Source organism: Carassius auratus, chromosome 11 (genome assembly GCF_003368295.1).
Source record: "Carassius auratus strain Wakin chromosome 11, ASM336829v1, whole genome shotgun sequence".
NCBI classification, from domain to species: Eukaryota; Metazoa; Chordata; class Actinopteri; order Cypriniformes; family Cyprinidae; genus Carassius; species Carassius auratus.
Window position 1 is genome coordinate 8153992 of NC_039253.1, and position 21401 is coordinate 8175392.

Below are 21401 nucleotides of genomic sequence, written 5' to 3' on the forward strand. Positions count from 1 at the left end.
ATAGCTTTCCTCCCAACCGGGACTTGCCACACACGCTGTATCCTTAGGAAGTAGGCACACGATGTGCCCACCAAGGTTGCTACACAATATACAGTATTACTCTTCCTCTTTGAGTATAATGTGGGCTTTTATTTAATTTTATTATTATACGGGTAAATACATATCCTATTTCTTGCAAATCTGTATAATGAGGCAACACTCATTTATTTCACCACAACCTCTCAATCTAGCAAAGCATTTTCTTTTACCTTCCAAGATGCTTTCATTTGTCTTGTTTACGATGACTGCTCACTCTGTAATTGCAAGCTTTATCAGAATCAGGTATGATTTGATTTGACCCTCATGACATGACATTTCAGTTTGTTTTTTCTTTAGATGATGCAGATACTACAGATGAAGCACATTGTTTAACATGTCACCGCACGATACAGCATCCTCCACCCATTTTAAGATCTCTCTGGTGAGATTGTCGCAACTTCGATTAAAAATAGAGATGGATCATTCTCCTAATGGGAGTTTGGGAGGAGTGCGTAATGATGCTTATAATGGCAACAGTCATAAAGAAAATAGTATGTACATGGCTAGTTGCCCTCACTCCTTCCATGAATTCATCCAGCATAGCCTCGGCACCTTAAACCAACATTTTCTTAATTTTCTTTAATGAGTGTAGCCTGCTCATTAAAGATTTTGATGATCAAAGGATTTCATTGTTGTAAGTTCAAACCCCTCAAGGGTTGATTCATCTGTCGTGCCTTAAGCATGTCCTCAGATTACGTCAGGAGGATTGTTCCTTCATTAAGTTATCTTATGCGCACCAAGGCTGCATTTATTTGACCAAAAATACAGGTAAACCAAGTATCTACATAAAATGATAAATAAAATAGCTAACTTCCCATAGCAATGTGCCAGAATGCTGAACTTGAGTCATTTTGGCCTCTCCAGTTCAGAAAAACAAGCTAAACCTGGGCACCCCTTCCCGGATGGCTTAAATGATATAAACACTTGAACTGAAGCCTGAAAGTGTTTTGATAGGAATTACTTTGTGTATCCTGGGCCAAATTTACAAAAATGCTTGGTTTGTTCTACATTGACTTGCATTCATGGTTACTTGACAAAGTTGTATAACATTTATACATTCAAATTTATGTATTCAATCTTGACAGCTGGATAAAATGATAGCTTAAAGAGAAAGAGAGAGAGAGAGAGAGAGAGAGAGAGAGAGAGAGAGAGAGATGTATTAATAGTTATGAACATCACTCTCCCAATCAATTTGTATTAATATTTTTTATAAATATATAAAAAGTTGTTTTTGCTTTAAAAAGAGGTTTAACTGACTATATATATATATATATATATATATATATATATATATATATATATATATATATATATATATATATATATATATGTGTGTGTGTGTGTGTGTGTGTGTGTGTGTGTGTGTGTGTGCGCGTGTGTGTGTGTGTGATTATTCCGTTTTTAAAACCTGTACCCAGTTCCCTCATGTTTTAATTCAGACCATCCCATTAGCATTTCCATTCACCCCTATCAGTCATAATTACTAGCATTTCATTTTACTTCAGCCCTTTACTCACTTCATCATTCTTCTGCACTTTAAACAGTCATTTTTATGGTCATTTTATATTTTTTTAGTCCTGTGGGCAGAGCATGTGCCCACAAACCAAACCTGTGCCTCCCTTGGACCGAACCCAAACCCTGACGCATAAATGAATCATAACATAACCCTCCTATGATGTACGCATGCATTTGTCAAGGTTGTTCCATTTGCACTGAATTAAATCAGTGTTTGAACTTGGTCGGCTGGGTTTGGATTTTTCGCACCCCCCCAACTCACCCCAGCCCAAGCGTGTTTGTTCCCACAGAACAAGCCAGGATCAGGTCTGAACTGGTCTGAAAAACATTACAGGGAATTGTTGAATTAGCAGTGCAGCAGAGAGCTCTGGTTTGTGGCTTTATTCTGTTAAGGTGTATTTAATGAAGGTATTTTTAAACATTAATTCTATGTGGTGGAAGATGAAGGTGTAGTGTTAAATTTGAAACTGAGAGAATTGGCACACACACACTCAGGGATGGCTCTGTTCCTGCGCTCTCAAGAGCGTGGTCTGTTTTTCCTGGTCTGTGGACAGCGGATTCAACCTCATCCTTCCACATATAATGGGTAAAAAATGTAAGGAAACTAGTGAAAGAAAAGAGAAAGGGAGACCCTTCTATGGTTTCCAATTATTTGGTACAACTGTCAGTCAAAGGACAAGCTCTTAAAATGTAGTCTTCAGTTATTAAATACAGATGGTTTTGTGTTTAAGCTTTTGGGCTGGCGGCCAAAACCTGGTTTATCCTCACACGATTCTTTGTGTCCTTGATTAAAATATATGTATTAGTGTGTTGAAATGCTAGTAATTTTGACTGATTGTGGTGAAAAGAGATACTTATAGGATAATCTGAATGAAAACCTGGAACTCTGAAACGTTGACACCAGATCAATGTTTCAGCGGAAAATCAGACGGAGAGATTTAATGCAAAATGCGAAAAATAATAATAATGACTTTATTCAACTATTCATCACTCTGGTGCCATTTTGGAGAGTATCCACTGAACGTAAACAACATATGATGTTCTGTGTCAGCTGCGTCACACGGATACATTATTTACATTCAGATCCAAGTTTAAACAATGTAGACAAGGTATCTACAGTACGTGACACATCTTAAACAGAACAGCATACGTTGTTCACGTTCAGTGGATATTCTCCAAAATGGCACTAGGGTGGCGTGGAGGAGACTAATTGTTGAATAAAGTAATTATTTTTGTTTTCTTTCATTCACAAAAAGTGAAATTGAAAGCTTTTTGAGATAAAGGTTGAATTACTGAAGTCACATGGATTATTTTACCGATGTCCTTGGTACGTTTCTGGACCTTGATCGTGTAAGGACCATTGCTGTCTATGGGAGGGTTAGAGATTTCATCTGATACATCTTAATTTGTGTTCTGAAGATGAACAGAGGTCTTTTGGATTTGAATTGACATGACGGTGAGTAATTAATTACAGAATTGTAATTTTTGGGTGAACTAAACCTTAAAGTACATTATATACAAATGACAAACAGCTGAAACATATTTTTTCCTATTTCTTGAAGGTCCAACACATTTTATGTCCTTGCCCTGTATACAGGACTTCAGTGATGGTGACTCATAATATTTCATTCTGCCAAAGCTGAACGGCCTCAATAAAACTTCACTTCTTATTTTGAAAGTTGACAAAGAGTTTGACTGTCCACGACTCTCAAATAAAACCTGTTTTCACAGCTGCAGAAAGAAAATTAGACCAAAAAAAATCAGAACTTTGGGAAAGATGTATAAACTCTGCTCTGAGTTATTTGGAGCAGAGTGTTTGAGCGGAGATGAAGACCTGTGAATGCTCAAGGTGAGAGGCAGAGGAGAGAACTTTTCTCATATATATGCTAATGAGAGAGACGGGACATCAGCTCTACCGCTGGCTTGTCAGGAGGCTTTTTTTATGTCATATCTTGTCACAGCATAAGGTTCCTATTGAGGCTGTAAGATTACTACATGTTCTCTCATTAATTCAACCATTTAATCTGTCGTACTGTTTGAGGGTGTGTTGTGTGTGTGCTGTACGTATGGAAAAGTTCTAGAGTGTGTGTCCATCACTGAAGAATACTTACCCCCCCAGTTCTTCTCAGGGTGCTGTGGCATTCAGAATTGAGTTGGAAACAGCTTTTAAATTCCTGGTTTTAAACTGAATCTGAATTAAGGTAGTAAACAGTATGTAGAATTATAACTCAGATTTGGAAAAAAGATTATGAAAATTTTGAATGTTGAAGATGTAAAATGATTAGGCTGATAGAGAAAATCCCTGAGAGTTGTGTTTATTTCCAAACGATAATAGCGCTAATGCCTCCTGAGTGATTCAGATGGCTGATGTGATATGTCTTCTTTGATTGGGTACAAATAGAGGCCTATTCAACAGAACCTCTTAAGTACCGAGACAGGAGTGACACTTTAACCTCCACAAATTGAGAAAGAGCACATGACGGTTTCCAAATCTCCATCCACCTGAGGGAAACCAGTACAGGAGACTAATCAGGACCATTAGCACTGAGACGGGACAGACCAATGGTGCAAGGGACAAACGTTGCTTTTTACAGTACTTTAGTGAAGGGGGCATGAGGTTGTATCAGGCTGGACAGAAATAGAGATCGTTTGTCTGTTTTTGAAGAGCACTGGAGGAAGACTTCAGAGTGAAAGGAGGAAACTACAGTAGGCTGTTTGTTCCAAAGGTAGGTTTCTTCAAAGATCTCAGTATAAATGTTTCAGTGCCAGCAGTCGACTGAGGATCTTTGAGCTGAGCACCAAATATAACAAAAAACTCAGGTCACAGTTTATTTTAAGGTCCAATTTCAGCTAACAAACAATTAACTATGACTTTAGCCTCAATAAACTCCTTATTTGCCTTTTAATTATAGTCAGTAAAGTAGATGTTACGTTTAGGTATTGGTAGGATTAGGGATGTAGAATATGGTCATGCAGATTATGTGCTTTATTAGAACTAATAAACAGCCAAGTATGTTAATAATAGGGATGCTAATAAACTGCAGGTTAATAGTGAGAACTGATCCCAAAACTAAAGTGTTACCAAATCTCACCACAAAAGATGAGAAAACTTTTATAAATATTCTGAAGCAATACAGTAGCATCATATTCAATATGATTATGCTAGAACTCCTGACATTTGGTAATTGACATCAAACCTGCTGTATTTTATATTAAAGTGTCGCATTTGAATGTAAGTAAACACAAATCCAAGAAAAAAACGGATATTTTTATCCAAAAAAAAGAAAGCAAAAAGGTACAAAAAACCATTTTAATTTTACACATAAAGAAACGAATAAAAAAACAACCTTGTATTCAGCAAGGATGCAACTGGCAACATTGATAATAATAAAAATGTTTCTTGAACATCAAATCAGCATATTAGAATGATTTTTGAAGGATCATGTGACACTGAATACTCAGTGTCACATGATCAAAAAATTATCGATTTTCCTTTTATGCCAAAAATCATTATGATATTAAGTAAAGATCATGTTCCATGAATATATTTTTTATTTTTTTATTCCCTACTATAAATATATCAAAACTTCATTTTTGATTAGCATTGCTAAGAATTCATTTGGACAACTTTTCTCAGTATTTTGATTTTTTAGCAACCTCACATTCCAGATTTTCAAATAATTGTATCTCAGCCAAATATTGTCCAATCCTAATAAACCACACATCAATGGAAAGCTTATTCATTACATCTAAATTTAATTTAACAATTTATTGTAAAAAATATCCACAAAATCAAGGTTTTGCCATGTATCCTATGGGACATTTTTCAACTACACACACATACACATCCTATTAACACAAAAGCCCAGAACTAAAGGGCCCAGAGTTTCCTACACACTCCTCCGCTGTGGGAAAGGTGTCGGGTTATTGACCCCTGAGGTAATCACAGTGTGAACACTTGTGACTAAAGTGCCTGCACCCTTCATTATCACTCACAGTTCACAGATACACACAGGTACAATAACACCTGAATCCTCCGGGCTTTACTGCACCACAGGAACGCAGGCCTGTTATTTCTGTGAGCTCGTCATGTCATCCCACTGAAACATTCAACTAATATTTCTGCAGCCGTATTAGGGGTCCATCTCTCGAGGGCAGATTCGATGTCAATACAGCAAAATGGATAAAAGACAATAGCATGGTGGAAACAAGTTCACGGGCTCACTCAGACTCCACATCCAGTCTTGACATCTGAAATGCCTTTTATTTCCACATAAAGGAGAGGGTGACGGCTTCTGAGACAGTTGTGAAGACCTGCCTCCTCCAGAAGCCCCTCTTTACCCCACGCTGAAAAGATAAGTTGTCGAAGTTGTCAGAGTTCGCCTGGAGGGAGACAAAGTCAGGCTGCTTTCATTTACAGACATCTTCCATTTGACCTCTGCCAAGTCGTCTTTGAAAACAATTTTATTGCAGGTCGGCGCGAGACAGGAGGGAGGGGTGAATGCTTCGGCGGTGCTGAAAAGGACAGATTCCCCTTCATTCTCCGGTTCTGTCCATTCAACCTCTTCAGCCCGAGCCCAATCTCACCGGCAGGCTGCATTGTGACTATAATGGGAATTTTGCGGCGAATGTAGATTAAATAGGAGGCTAATAAAGAATGTGAGCGACAGAATTGCAGCAATGCAAAGCCTGGAATTAGCTTTTTCAATCTTTTTTGACAATAGCGAATGACTTTTCATTAGTTGAAGGTTTTCAAATAACTTCATGATGTGAGAGACAAAGATGTGTGTAAACAGACTGCTACAGAACACTTCCATCATGTTGATGTCCCACTTTTTTCTGACCATCCTATAGTTTATGCTGACCAAGAAGGAAGTGGTTCTATTTGAAGAGTTTGCGGAACGGCAGAACTATGGGAAATTGACGAGTCTGTTGAGTTTGTAGCCATCTTATTTGTTCAAAATGTTACACTCTGATATATAGCTTTGATCTCAGGAATAAATGACATTTTAAAATATATTCAAATAAAAAGCAGTTATTTTAAATATTTAAAAAAATATTTCATAGTATTTCTGCTTTTGCTGTATTTTGGATAATTTTTTGTAACAGTATTTTATATATAAATCTTAAGCAGAAGAAGAAAGGAAAGAAAAGATACCTACCACAAAACCTTCTTGATTTCTCCTAGAGGTTTTCCCCTGGCATTCCATGTGGGTTCAGCACTGGCTGCAGTGGCACCATGTTGCTATCACCTTAACTGAGGGAGACACACACACACAGTAATTTTGAACAGATGAATGTTGTTAAGAAATGTCACTGCATCAAGGAGAGCGACACTTATTCATGTCTTTGAAAGACTATGAGAAAGAAGACAAGTTGCATGATGATATTGTCTGTAAATTTGGCGCAAGTAGTTTTTCAAGCATCGGTATGCCTTTTATCTAAAATCCTCTGTCATGTATTAACACGCGAAGCATTTACTCCCTAATACAAGAATGTGTTTCTGCTTACAGGCTGAGCTGAAGGGACTTGAATGTGTGTGTGTGTGTGTGGTGTGCAAAGAGTCATGGATAAATTAAACCTGAGGCTCTCTAACTGTAATTGCATTGCTTAGTTTGTGTTTCAAAGCAAAGCATATGTTTGAAAAAAAAAAAAAAAAAAAAGCAGCAGAACTGGATGTGATTATTCCAGTGTCAACAAAATTGGACTTTTCAAAGTTCTTAGATTTGCAGACCTTGAAGGGAAATCGCTGGAGTTCAAAATCTCGATTGCACAATGCTCTCATGTTCTGACCTGTAAACAAATAAAATATAAATAGATATATAGATTGTTGAATATACTGTATATGCAATGCATTACATTGCTAAAGAAAGACTGGATGCTAGCTGTTACATTCTTTATGACGGAGAATAGGCTATTTTTTGAAAGTTCTGTAATGACACATAAGTTATTGTCTTAGCTTCAAAAGGCTATTGACTATTTCCACCACTATTTGTCAAAAAAAAAAAAAAAAAAAAAAAACAATTCTGTAAATAAAATGGCCAAATATTTTTCACAACATTTTGCAGAAAGAGTTAATACAAACAAATACATTTACAAAATTAGAAGAAACTAAAAGGTAAAAAAAAAAAAAAAAAAAAATGGACAGAAAATATTGTGAAAAATAAAATATCTAAATAATACAGACATGTACACACACACACAAACCACATAACTTTTTAAAAGTCTATGATTGTATTACAAATATATTCCTGTCTTTAGAACACAGTTCAGCCTTTAGGTAAACCTTGTTTTAAATGTTTGCTAGTATGGGTTTATTCTTTTATTCCACAGCAAATAAGCATAATACCGCATTTTTCTCATCTAAGTGGGTTATGAAATAGATATATAGCCCACACGTTAGCCTACACAATTACACTATATTGTAAAAAAAAAAAAAAAAACACAAATATTGCGTCCCTCACTTTAATTGCACATATGTAAGTTCTGATGTATTCTTACTGAGTTTACTCCACCTAATGAAACATGAATGTAATCGCATTCACAGTGTTACCCAGAGGTCCGCTTGGCATACACTACACTGCGTTGAAGATCATCCCAGCAGCTCGTACTGAAGGGGGCGTAGCTCCAAGGTAAACTTCCCACCCAATGGGCGTGTCATATGTAAATGAGCGACAATGCATCCACCTGCCAAGCTGTTTTGGACAGCATTTGAGGCGAGCGAATGAGTGCGGGCAGAAGTGCGCTTGTGTTTGGAGATATTCAGACGGACAGCCAGGGCGCTGAAGCAGTTCACGGAGTTGTCAGGTGGCTTTACGCTCCTTTAAGGCTTCTTAGTTCGATATCAAACGGGATTTTACAAAAACAGTTGCCAGATGAACACTATAATAGAGGAGAAGCAGTGCACCGCGCTCAGGTGTTCAGAGAGATAAAGACTGTACCTCACTATACCTGCGGGACCTGGGGCATACGAACACAAACCAGAACTCACAGACATTTACTGGATTCACTCTTTGAGTTGAGCTCAAAGTTCTTTCTGGACAGTTTAGAGTAAGCAGGTAAACATTGGATTGCATGCCTTTCCATTACTTAGTATTATAACTAATTTTATGATTAATATATTTGTTATAAGACACATTAAAACGCTAAGGTTTTGAAGTTTTTTTAAATGCTATTTTTTTTTCCTGAATCCTTCAAGCTCCTATAATAATTATTGCCCTCTTTAACATTCATTGTTGGCAGATTGTTTTTTTTTTTCTCCATTCTTAAAACGTAATTTCTTGAATTTATGGGTGTGATTGTTGTTTGCTGTATATAGGTTGTTGGCAACATCACAGTTTTAGTTAAAAATTTGTATATAGGTATGTCGAAAAGCTTCTTTTTTGCCTTCACAAGTTAATGGTTATATAATGTCAAAGTGATTTCTAAAAGTGTAATGTGCTCCGAAACACTGCATGTATGGAATAAGTATAGCAGTAAAGTCACACCACATGACTCAAAAACTGCTTAAAATGTAATGTTAATATTGATTAAATTAAACATAACTCATTCTCTTAAGTTGCATTACCCACAACAGCTAATAATATCCCAGTGGGCACACTAAATAACCTTATCATTATTTGTATTATCCCTTATTTCTACTCTCCACTGCTAGACCTAGCTGCTTTACTTCGCAAGGCTTCTTTCTTGAGGTTTCCCAGTGTTTTGTCTGTCAGAAGGTAACCATACACTGAGCTATCCGAGCACTCCTGTATATATAACAGCACAATAGGCAGTTAAGAGAGTCAAAATAGTTTATTTTCATTGCTCTGCTGAGTGGCGGGAAAAAGAAACAACATACAATGTCTCCAGGGGCCAGAGTAAATGTCAAACTAACAATAAACAAACACAATAAATGCAGATATGGGCTGTACATATAGATACTGTAGTGCCAAAGAGAATAAGAACTTGTAGAAAGAGTTGCATAATAAATAAGTGAGACCAGTCAACTTGCTGATCAGTCAGAAGACTTTATGAATGTTGACAACTTGCACTTGCACTTCCATTAAGGCTAAATTTACAAGCCAAATTCGATTTTGTTGAGTTATGAGTCGCTGAAGAGCCCCTTCTATTCGTTTTGTTTTATAGATTTGCTTAAATAAATGGCAAGCTATTATTTTAATGTATTCATATCGGAATTTATTAACTAAGAGTTCATATGTGTTAATGTAGTAGCTGAGGAATTATTTTATTACAGTTAAAATTCTTTAACTGTTGATAAAGTTCCCCATAAGTGGGAGTTAAGTTTAAAGCATCAATAAAAGAATGAGATTTGAATGCAACAGCCTGAATGTTTCTTGCTATCCAACAATTTTTCACATAATATTTTGACTGTTCTCATAAAAAAAAATGCCCTAAAAGCCATACATTTTGGGGTGTATGTATTGATCCATTCTTTCAGTGTTTTTGTGAGACTGTATCCGTAATTGCTTTCCTCGGACTGTGTCTGTGTGCACTTGTGTTCATATAACTGTTGTTTAATTTCACTGGCTTGTGTGAGGTAAAGAGGCAGAGAATTTAGATAAACAGCCGGACAGTTAACAAATTGCCTGCAAATAGCTGAGGTTTAAACAGCTGCTTCCACTCATAAACGCTCTGCAGCCAAGCAGCGCTTTTTTGGACTGATCGTCTTCCGCTAGTTGTACTTTTCTGTTTTTTGAGATGTTTGTTCCTTTATAATAAAATTAAAATATATTGTCCATACATTTGTGATCAATGTCAGTAGCATGTGCTTTGGGAACTGTATCATTGATTGAGATAGTTCCGCACCGATTCACGTTTTTAGGATTATGTGTCACGCTGCCACTGAGCAACATGAGTGCAGCCCCTCTATGGGTGGCAGCCTTGTTCCTGTCCATCTGAAAGAGATCCATCTACTGTATGTGGCAGCAGTAGGGTTTGTCAACATACTCTCATGGGGAAAATCCTTTTGCTGTATGTTTCAAACAAATGTAACCAAACCCTTATTTTTTGGTGAAATGTTTACTGCGGAAGGCCCTTAGCTTCTCTTATTGAAGGTAGCCCAGAGGTAAAACATATGGAAAGTTAAAGTATCTGGAATACAACGGGCGAACACAATTGTGGATATGACATTGGCTTTTGCTTAGATGTTAAGAGAATGTATTTAGCATGAATTTCCCATTTTTACTGAATATTTTCCATCTCAATCTGTTGGTCTTCATTTGATGATATTGCCATAAAAAATTTACACAATTATTTAAAAAAAAAATAGTGTGCCATTATAGCTCAAGGTGCAAACAATAATGAACCTAATTTGCATAGAAAGGAGGCGTGTTTAAGCTTTGAAGAATGAGAGTAGCTTAATTTGAATACAACGTAGTGCTTACAGTTTTTTTTTTTTTCTTTTTTTTTTTTGCTCTGAAATACGGCATGCATAAACTTGCATGCAAAGAAGTAAGTGACATCATATTATTCACAATACAGTATGTGTTTTTCTGCAGTTGTGTCTTTCTGACTCCAACGGATGCACCATGCTGTTGGACAGTCGATGGTCTGCCCAGGTTCTCCTGGCTCTATCAGTCCTGATATTGGGTTCGGACAGCGAACCTCAGAATGCCCCTCGGGTATTCTTGTCCTTCAAAGGTAAGAGTACATTTCTGTTTGGCTTTCTCATGATGGGCTTCTGGTTTTCTTTCTGTTTGTGTGGGCTGTGGTTTTGGGGAACTGTGCGAACTTTCTGAAATATACTTCTCTCACATGCTACCTTCTGGTTTTCATGACTGAATTTGATGAGTTGATAAATGTTCTAGGTTCGACAAGAAATTCACTGCGTAGACGGATTCTCCGATCTAACCGCACGCTGAATGAGTGAAAACCGTCTGTGCTTTTCTAATGGTTTTCCCGTCAAACATCTTACATTTTTATTATTCAGCTGTGTCCACTTTCATTCGGTGTCAGAGTAATTAAAAACACAAAAAAGAGTTGAAGAAACAATCGTTTTGAAACTTCAACACGGTTCAGAGAAATATACAGAAAACCAAACATGCCTTTTCAATTATTTCAGTAGTGTGTTTTTAAGCACATTTCTGAAATAATCGATAGCAGATGCAAAATGGGAGATGTGAGATGTTATTGATGAAAAGATTGCAGATGAGTCTACTGTTTTAACACCGGGCCTAAACGCTCTCGGAGATGAATGCTTATTCCTACAAATAAAGGAATTTACAGTCTCATTAAATTCAAGAACAAGAATTTGAGTCAATCAGTTCCATTCTGATCTGAAGAACAAGTAATGTACACTCTTTACTAGCATCCTTAGTTCCATGATGAACCTTTAACATCCACGAAAGCTTTTCAAAAGGTTCTTTACAGTGAAAAGGGGTTCTTTAAAAAACTGTTCATTGAGTCTAAAATAGTTCTATGGCATCGCTGCAGTAACCACCTTTTTGGAATCCTTTTACTTTTAAATCAAAAGGTCCATAGAGTGAAGCTTATCCGGTGACAAATGGTTCTTGCTGAACCTAATGTGCTGTAAAAACCATTGAAAATCTTTGAGTTCAATTGGCCGGCTGCACCTGGGGGTTTAAAAAGCATAAAGTTAAATTGTCAAGATCAGCTACGCACATCAGTATGCCCCAGGTCTACACAGCCGGAGATCCATCCTACGATTTGCTGTTTGAGAGAAGGGTCCAAGCAATTCCCCTGTTTGCCTGACCAGAATGCACTGGTAGACTTAATAACAAAAGCCGGGCAGCACAGCTTGTTATTCAAGGCTTTTTTTCCGCTTTAATCAAAATGGATTTAACACTTCAATAAGTGTGTTTGTAGATCCAGTTGTTTTTTAAATATTTAAAATCATGAAGCGGTGCAGTGCTGGAACCCCATCCCTTTGCATTACCCACATTCTTTGATTAGCTCCATGATGTCTAAATTGTTCGTTTAATATATCGGGGCCAGCAGGATGTAATGTGGTTATTGCTGAAAAGGTCATGAATTTGCCAATTACTTTGTTCTTCTAGGAAAAAGCTGAATGGTTGCTTACTGGCTTGCCCTGTCAAGCAGGGCGCAGCAGTATTTGGATTCTGCAGTCGCAGAGCTCTGGAGCCAAACTCCCATTTAGCGCTTTTAATTGGTTTTGGAGAGTGACTGCAAACCTCATCATAAGACCGCACCTGCCGTCCACACCAAACTGCAGGCCTACTGTTTTCAGGCTCATAACACCTCACAGCACGCACAGGAATTTGCTAATTATTGTCAAACACACACCCATTTTAAGATTATTAAACCTCCATTCTTATTTGAGTTCGGTCCATGTGCGTTATATGGTCACTGAAGCGTTTCTCTAAAACTTTCCTTGAATAGCCTTGTTCTCAAAGCTTTGAAGATCTAAAACCCAACCCTTCTGTGTTTAAGTTAGCTGTGTCAATATGTCAACCACTCTTAGATATGTTATCAGTTTTCTATTTTACAGTGCTATTATTATCAGGAACTCCATGACGGAAGTATACCAAGCCAAACTGAACAAGTTGAGGCTCATAAAACTAGAATGTACGACTGTCTAAGATGCCTTAAATTGATTTACTCTATCAACCCACTTCTTAGGTCAGGAGTTGTGAACCCCACTTTTACAAAAGCAGCTCACTTTTCTAGTAAAGCGATTCCACCCCACTTGGAGAGTAAATCAAAAACATCTTGATTGTTCTTTGAGCTTTGCAACTTCCTTCCCTTTTGTGATGAACTTCATCAAGGTCGTTTCCCCCGGGAAAATCTCCCATGATGCCAACGGTGAGGGTTTTTAAACCAGTGGCAGATGTGGTACCTTTTCCATAAGAGTTTTAGGAGAAACCCAATCTTGTTTGGTCTGGTGTAGAAATGGATTGTTTTGGTAAGTGGAATGACACTGATTCAGTGATGATCAATCAAACCATTGACTGCATCCAGACGTCATATTGTATGCATTTGAACCAACAGGGGGTTATCGATCACAATCACAGCTCATTTAATGCAAATCGATGCTGTTTGAATGTGTGATTTTAATTCTATGACTAGAAAGGTGACCCAGCATGCACAATTGATTTAGAGCCGAAGGAGTCTGTGTCGCCAGCCTCCCTCCAGGGGGTTCTGACCCCCTTTGACTACACACACACATATGGACACACACACCCCACTGGGAGTTTTTTCTAGAGTTTGCTTAACTTGTCCCCCTCATGCTGAACTCATGTCAGGATTGCTGCTTTTAAAAAAGTGTTCAGCACGGATTAGAGTAAGTTATAGTTGCTTTGGATAAGTGTAGACGGATGACGCACCTGAAAGATTTTTTGCTTTGAGGAGAATTCATAGATGGCACCATTGAGCTCGTTGCTGTTGTGACGCAGTACTAGAGCTCGAAGTTGACTTCAAAGATTTCAATGACATCCACATGAAATATGCTGCTTGTTCTGGTTTGGCTCAGGGGAATATTATTGTGACCCTCCTTGGATCTGTTTATTATTGAATAGATGAAATTTTTACACCGATCTGAGAACCTTTACATTTAAAAGTTTAGTTCACCCAAATTGCAAAATTATGTAATTAATAACTCCCCCTCATGTTGTTCCAAACCAGTAAGACCTCCATTTATCTTTGGAACACAGTTTAAGATATTTTAGATTTAGTCAGAGAGCTCTCAGTCCCTCCATTGAAGCTGTGTGAACGGTATACTGTCCAGAAAAAAATTATCAAAGTAGTCCATGTGACATCAGAGGGTCCGTTGGAATTTTTTGAAGCATCGAAAATACATTTTGGTCCAAAAATAGCAAAAACTATGACTTTATTCATCATTGTCTTCTCTTCCGTGTCTGTTGTGAGAGAGTTAAAAAAAAGCAGTTTGTGATATCCAGTTTGTGAACGAATCATTCGATGTAACCGGATCTTTTTGAACCAGTTCACCAAATCGAACTGTATCGTTCTAAACTGTTCGCATCTCCAATACGCATTAATCCACAAATGACTAAAGCTTTTAATTTTTATAATGTGGCTGACACTCCCTCTGAGTTCAAACAAACCAATATCCCGGATTAATGCATGCACTCAAACAGTACACTGACTGAACAGCTGTGAAGATGAACACCGAGCCGAGCCAGATAACGAACAATAGACTGACTCGTTCACTTTTGAAAGAATGTATACTTTCGATTGTTTTGAAGGCCTGGTTCATTTGTACTTGATATCAAAACGGACATTAGATTTATGACTTTGACATCAAGCAAAGAGTTCTAAAATAATCAGCAGAATTGTTGTCTATAAATGGCGTTGTTTACTATATTGACAAAATACCCATACTTTTATACATGCAGGGTGACGCATTTAGAAGTTAGTTTGAGAAGTAACCATTTTTAAGTGAATCTACCCTTAGAAAGTCTATAAAACCAGGGAGCCTCATACCAGTCTCAGCTTATTTTTACTAATGTGGTTAACCTCTATATGCCAAATTGTGGCATTCGTAGTTGCCCGCAGATATCATTTAAAATTTTGTAAAATAACTACTGTTGGTTTTAAGGTGTCGGTTTTGGCCAGAGTGGTTGAGAACATTACATGTCTCATTGACTATTACACCCAATACAGCAATAACAAATACAGTTATAATACACTATAATTAATGTGCTAAGGCTATTACGCATGTGTCTGCCAGCACTTATGCGATGAGAACACAACCGCAAATGGACAGGTTATGGGCAAGTGGAAATGGTAATGGGTTTGGCAGCAGACCCTTATATCTAAGTAGCCTACATAAAATTATGTTTAAGGTCTTATTCCAGCTAATGTGCATGCACATTCTAGAGTATTTTTCTATGTTCTAGCTCTTTTAATTAAAAGATGGCACTTCATTTCTGTAGCTGCCTTTTTGAGCATTAATTTTAATTTGAGTGCACCATGATCTCCCTCTTATAATGTCTCTAATGTCATCCAGTCTCTATAAACAGTTCTGTGCTGTCATGTAAAATCAGGTCATTTAAAATGAAGTCAGTCAAGAGCGATTTGTTCTCCAGGCCTCTTAAGTATCCGCTTTTATAGGAGGAACACTGGACGTATTGTGTATAGCGAGTAATGATCATTCAAACCTGGCATTGCGGCCACATGAGGATCTCAAGAGGAGATCTGATAAGGATGAATAGACAGATAGATGATGAGAGGAAAAGAGCCATTTGGAAGTATCTCTCTTTCTTATTCTCTAGCTCCTTTTTCTTTCTTTCCATCTATGCCATTTCCTCAGAGGCTGTTCGGATTTCAGGAAAACACTCTCTTGCGACACTGGAGGCTCCAATTCACTTCTAAGGGCCTTTGGCATTCGAGACTGTGAGACTGTTAACCCTGTGAGGGTGTTCCTGCCCTCCATGCACAAAATGGTCCAGGTCATAGTCCTGATTAAAATATCTGTTCTGGGTAAGTAGTGTGGACTTGCTGGCCCCCTTCCAAACGTGCAAAGGGCTCGAGCTTGTTGACAAAAACAAAACTTCAAGTTTATCTAATCAATGATTTTTTTGTCCGATAGCTGATTTTGCTTCAGAACTGGTTGTCTGATATATGTGACCCTGGACCACAAAACCAGTCATAAGGGTAAACTGAATAAATAAACATCCCACTGATGTATAGTTTGTTATGATAGGACAATATTTGGTCGAGATACAACTATTTGAAAATCTGGAAATTTAGGGTCCAAAAAAAATCTAAATATTGAGAAAATCACTTTTTAAAGTTGTCCAAATGAAGTTCTTAGCAATGCACATAATCGAAAATTAAGTTTTAATATAATTGCGGTAGGAAATTTACAATGTATCTTCAAGGAACATCTTTACTTAATATCCTTTTAATTTTTGGCATAAAAGAAAAATCTATAATTTTGACCCATGCATTGACTTAGGCTACAAATATACCCTAGCTACTTAAGACTGGTTTTGTGCTCCAGGTTCACACATAAGTGCTATCTTATTCATGCACTTAATTTTAAGGATGGTAAGTTTCCTAAAAGTGTGTAAGTTCACCCTTGACTTGAAATTTGTGCATATGTGCATTACAAAGTTTCAGTTTAATTTTTGGAGAACCACTGTCTGCTGTGAATCAACCTAAACAATTGCCTTGAGCTGCTTCATACACCAATTAGATTCTGCACAGGACCACTCTAAAACTGGGAACATTACTAACAATTTTGTTCGTTTGACACCATTAACCCACATTCAACTGCCTTATCAGTGTATCTGACTGCACAGGCCAGCATGGTTCAGTAATCTGAAGTGATATGATGATGTATTTTGAGCTCAGCATTCCCACAAACCACTGCTCTAATCCATGCAGCTGCATTGTAATGCAGCCTGTGTGCATCTCATCAGGACATACGCAGCAGCTGGACCTAAAAAAAAAAAAAACCTGAGGATGCATTGCGAGCGTTCAGAGTGAGGTCAGAGGATTATCGCGCCCTTTCGCACCGGTTTCAGGTCAGCCGGTTCAGTGTGTGGATTGAGGAAGCTTCGGAGTGCTGTGATATGATGAATCTCCCAGCCAAAGGCAAGAGAACTCCAATAACATTTATATAGTTCTATAATTCATATGGGTTTAGAATATCATGGGGTGAGTAAATTATAATATAATTTTCATTTTGGTTGGACTTTTCTTTTATGATTCAAGCATAAGTGACTTTAAACCAAACAGCCTGTGAAAGCAACTCTGCCCACAATCTGGTTCCATTCCATTTAAAAAGTGTAACGGCGTGTAATCCAAAGCATGTGAGGGAAAAGCACAAAGGTCGGTGAACTTACTATGAGAAGAAGATGTTTCTAGTCACATCTTCCAGTCAGATGTGTCCAACACTGGATATTTAAATGTGCATCTGCATATCAGAAGCCACATGGGTGGCCCTCATTTCTCATTTTGGGACATGGATTGTGTGTGGCTCTGTTTGTGTGTTCCACAGAATTTACTGTTGGTCTGTCCGCAGATGCAGGAGATCGATGTTTATGTGGACACCTGGTGAAGATGAAGTGTCTCTTGTAGTAACACACACATGGACAACTCCATGTGGATTATCACTTCATGAAGTGTTTATACATTTGAGAGGTCAGGAATGTTAAATGACTGTATGTTCTCTATCAACCACGGCTCTTTGCAATACTTGATTTTGATTGGTCAGTCGTGGCATTCAGAGGTAAAACATATTTTGTAAATTGTCCCAGGCAACCGGGTTCCTACACAGCTGTGCTAGTTTAAATGTCTTGTTTTGTTCTCAAATAATAAAGTAGTTTCAACTTAAACCGATATTTCATATTTGGTTAGTATTTGATATTTCAGTCAGTTTTGTTTATTTGGTTAGTAGCCATGAAATAAGAGGGATTACAGTCAGCTGGTCATTATCACAAAATAAACCCCCTGAGCATGATACAACTACAAGTCTTGTTTATTTGGTGATAATGACCATCTGAATTTACATTAGCTCTTATGTAATTTTCTCTCGCATTCTGTCTTGTTCTATTCTTATGTCTGTTACTTTCTTTTTCTTTTTCTCTTTCCCCATTCCCTTCTCTTTTCTCTTCTCTTGTCTTATCCATTGAAATGGGGTAATCTCAGAAAGGCCTAAAACTCTGAATTCATGGAGCGGCAGCAGTGCACACTTTTAGCTCTCACAGGAAGAGTGATGTTAGGTTTACCGTGGCCTCCCTTCTGGACCCTCACCTGTGCGCTACTGGGGGTTTTGGGTTTCGCCGTCTGTCAGAGCTCAGCTGTGATTAAAACTGGGATCTTTCCTCAGCAGGAACGCTCCGAGATGCCACTCCACACTTTATTTCATTCCATCTGTTGTATTTGCCACACTGGAGAGTGACACAGGAAATCACATTCATGTTTTACTTATCCTAGTAACTGAGTGGATTATTTTATTCATTGTAATCATGATATTACCCTGGGAATATCTGTGGGTTTCATAACATCTGTCCAAAAGAAACCAGATCTTTAAACTTAAGAATTCAGGTTTCGCAAGTACATTTCAGCACCCCAGTTCTCCATACTGCAATGAGAAAAATAATATTTATTTCAGTCATTTATAGGTAAGTGTAGTATTTATTGTACTGCATTTATCTGAAAATATATATACAAATGTATTGATTTTTATTGAATTTACTATGAATATATAAAGTGCAGTTATAAAAAAAAAAAAAAATGTTGAAAAATGTTAAACCTGATGTTTTGTAGATTCAGCTATAGATGCTATTATATAGGAAATACAGAAAACTTCAGTCCACTAACAATAGCAAATGAGCAATGATTGGAAGTGTGAACTCAATGACCTAGAAAACTGACGCAGGCTTGTCTTTATGTGCAGTGCCTGTGGCTCTGAATTCTGCCATAGATTTAAATGGGGTATATTTAGATCTAATGCTACCATTCTCAGATTAAAGTGTCAGATAGGATGATGGTCTTGTGGGATTAAGAGCGTGTGATTATTACTGACACGTGTTTGTTGCATGGTGCGTCGAATAGCAGTGGAAAATAAGATGAGACTGCACTGTGGGAGGTGAGAGGTGATTTTAGCAAGCCTTAATTAGGTCTTGACTGGGGGATTGTCTCTCACATCCAGTCTTAGCCAGCATTTGACCAATGTCAGCGAGATTGACAACTGTGCTCTCACTGGCCAGAATAAAGTGTTAATTTACCAATGGAAACAACACCACTGCGTTTATAATGATTAGACCTTGACAATATAAGTTGTAGAGAGCTTTTCAAAATTGTATTAATTCATATAGTTTACAAGTAATTTTAGTGTACGGGTGGATTTTTATGCATATTGCAAGGCAATAGTGTCTTCAGTTAATTATCATTTAGAGTTTGGTATATTTTCCCAGAACATCCTCCTGTGAGGTTTTGGAGAAGCTCTGACCCCTCTGTGGGATGGGGTCAAGAGCATGCTCTATTTAATGAGCTTGGCGTCATTAATCAGCACTCTGTCAGTCATTCACCAGATCTGCCCATCTCAAATACTTTCAGATTAAGATTTAGATTCTAGAGCTGATCTGGATTCACTTCTAAAATTAAGTTTCCCATCTCTTACTGGATTAAACCATGTAAAATGAAGAAATGTCTTGTAAATTCTTAAAATAATGAGCCAATTGGAACTAGAATGACAGTCTTCAATGACCATGTTTGGTAAATAATTTGGTCAAACTAATAGTAAAATTGAATAAGTTCTATAGAAAGAGGGACATTTTATTTAATGTCACTGTCCAACTCTTACAACTTGTGATTTTGCTCATATAATACATAAAAAAAAAATGTTTTCTAACCCTCCGGCTTTCTTTCATCAGTCCATCTATCCATCTATTTCAACCAATAGTGAAGAGGAAACTAAATTTGTGAAGTGTTGATCTCAGCGTCAGCCCATGCATCAGGAGCCTTTGATGCCTTCATTGAGATGCTGATTCACGTTCTTCAGTCACCCGACACTGCGTGCTTTTCGAGTGGGAGGCAATTGTCATGGAAGAAGATGAGCTCTCATCTGCTCTCATTGAAGCCATGCCAGACCCTCCCTCTCCACTGCTGACCCTCCACCCACGATACACCCCTCTCCCTGGTGGGAAATGGGTGGAGGTATGGCTTTGTGAGAAGATCAACTTTTTTTTTAAGTTCCCTGTGGATCGTGGAATTGGCTAGGAGTTGAGGGGGCGTATTGCAGTCCTTGGGGTGCAGAGGGATGGAATGAAAAAGGGGTGGGGCTTCACACATCCCTGGTTGTTGTTGTTGATGTTTTTGTTGTTTCGTCTCGCCCCCACATTCATCCATAAGAAGGGCGGGCGTGAGTGGTGAGAGGGCATTTGTGTGGGTTCATCGTTCCATTCACAGCAGTTCATTCACATTCTGGGAGATCTGGGGGTGGACGTGTGACTGGCACTGGGCCTTTATTTTCAATCAATGAGTGCCTTGGACACTGTGCCACAGAGCAACACACATACACACACATACATACACATTAGCCTCTAACTTATGAACTTCTAGAAATATAGGAGGGTAGCTAAATTTTGTGATAAAAATAAACTTTGATATTAATGATTTGAAATTAATTGTTCATAAAACTCAGAAGAGCATTCAGTGCACATAACATATAATGTCTTATAATTTCCAAATAAATGATCCATGATCTATGAAATATTCATAATATATGACTGAATTTAGTAGCTTTACAAAAAAAAAAAAAAAAAAAATTAAACCAGTAAATATTCATATTAATTAAAATTTATTTATATTATTTCTCACTAAATATAGTATTTTATGTCACATTATAAAAGCCAAATGCTGATTAAGATTTTTTTAAGGCATTTTGAACATATGCCAACAACATATGCCATTGAACTGGCATCAAGATCTATGAGAAATAATTGGGTAATATCTCATCAACATTCCAGTCATTTTACTAATCAGGTTTTATTACTAGTCAAATAATATGATATAAGAATGAGAATGAGATTCATAATGTGATTTTGTAAATGGTATTTTATCATTTAATTACATAAATTAAATCTAAATAAATTATATAATTTAATAATAAATTAGTTTAATATATATGGCCCGACTTTGTCAATGTATTACCTTTGTATTGATTTTAATTATAAAGATGGTCACTTCCACTCCAGATGTATATGTAACAATAAGTAGAGGAGAGATTTCCAGCTTCCTCTTTCTTCATTGTTTTGACATCTTTGTCATTTCACCTCCAAACGTGGGAACTCCTTTGGAACATAAAGCGTGTTGCTATTGGCTGAGACCAGAGTCCCTCAAGATGCAACATGATG

At 37.4% G+C, this 21401-nt stretch overlaps 1 protein-coding gene across 1 annotated transcript in view; it reads left to right on the forward strand.

The window, feature by feature from the left end:
* The first annotated feature begins 8283 nt into the window (after positions 1-8283).
* LOC113110919 (semaphorin-3F-like) overlaps positions 8284-21401 on the forward strand; it is a 62317-nt gene continuing 49199 nt past the window's right edge. The window contains exons 1-2 of the mRNA XM_026275209.1: positions 8284-8651; positions 11094-11235. Of these exons, the coding sequence (XP_026130994.1) occupies positions 11124-11235 (112 nt within the window). The 5' untranslated portion in view covers positions 8284-8651; positions 11094-11123. The remainder of the gene's footprint in view (positions 8652-11093; positions 11236-21401) is intronic.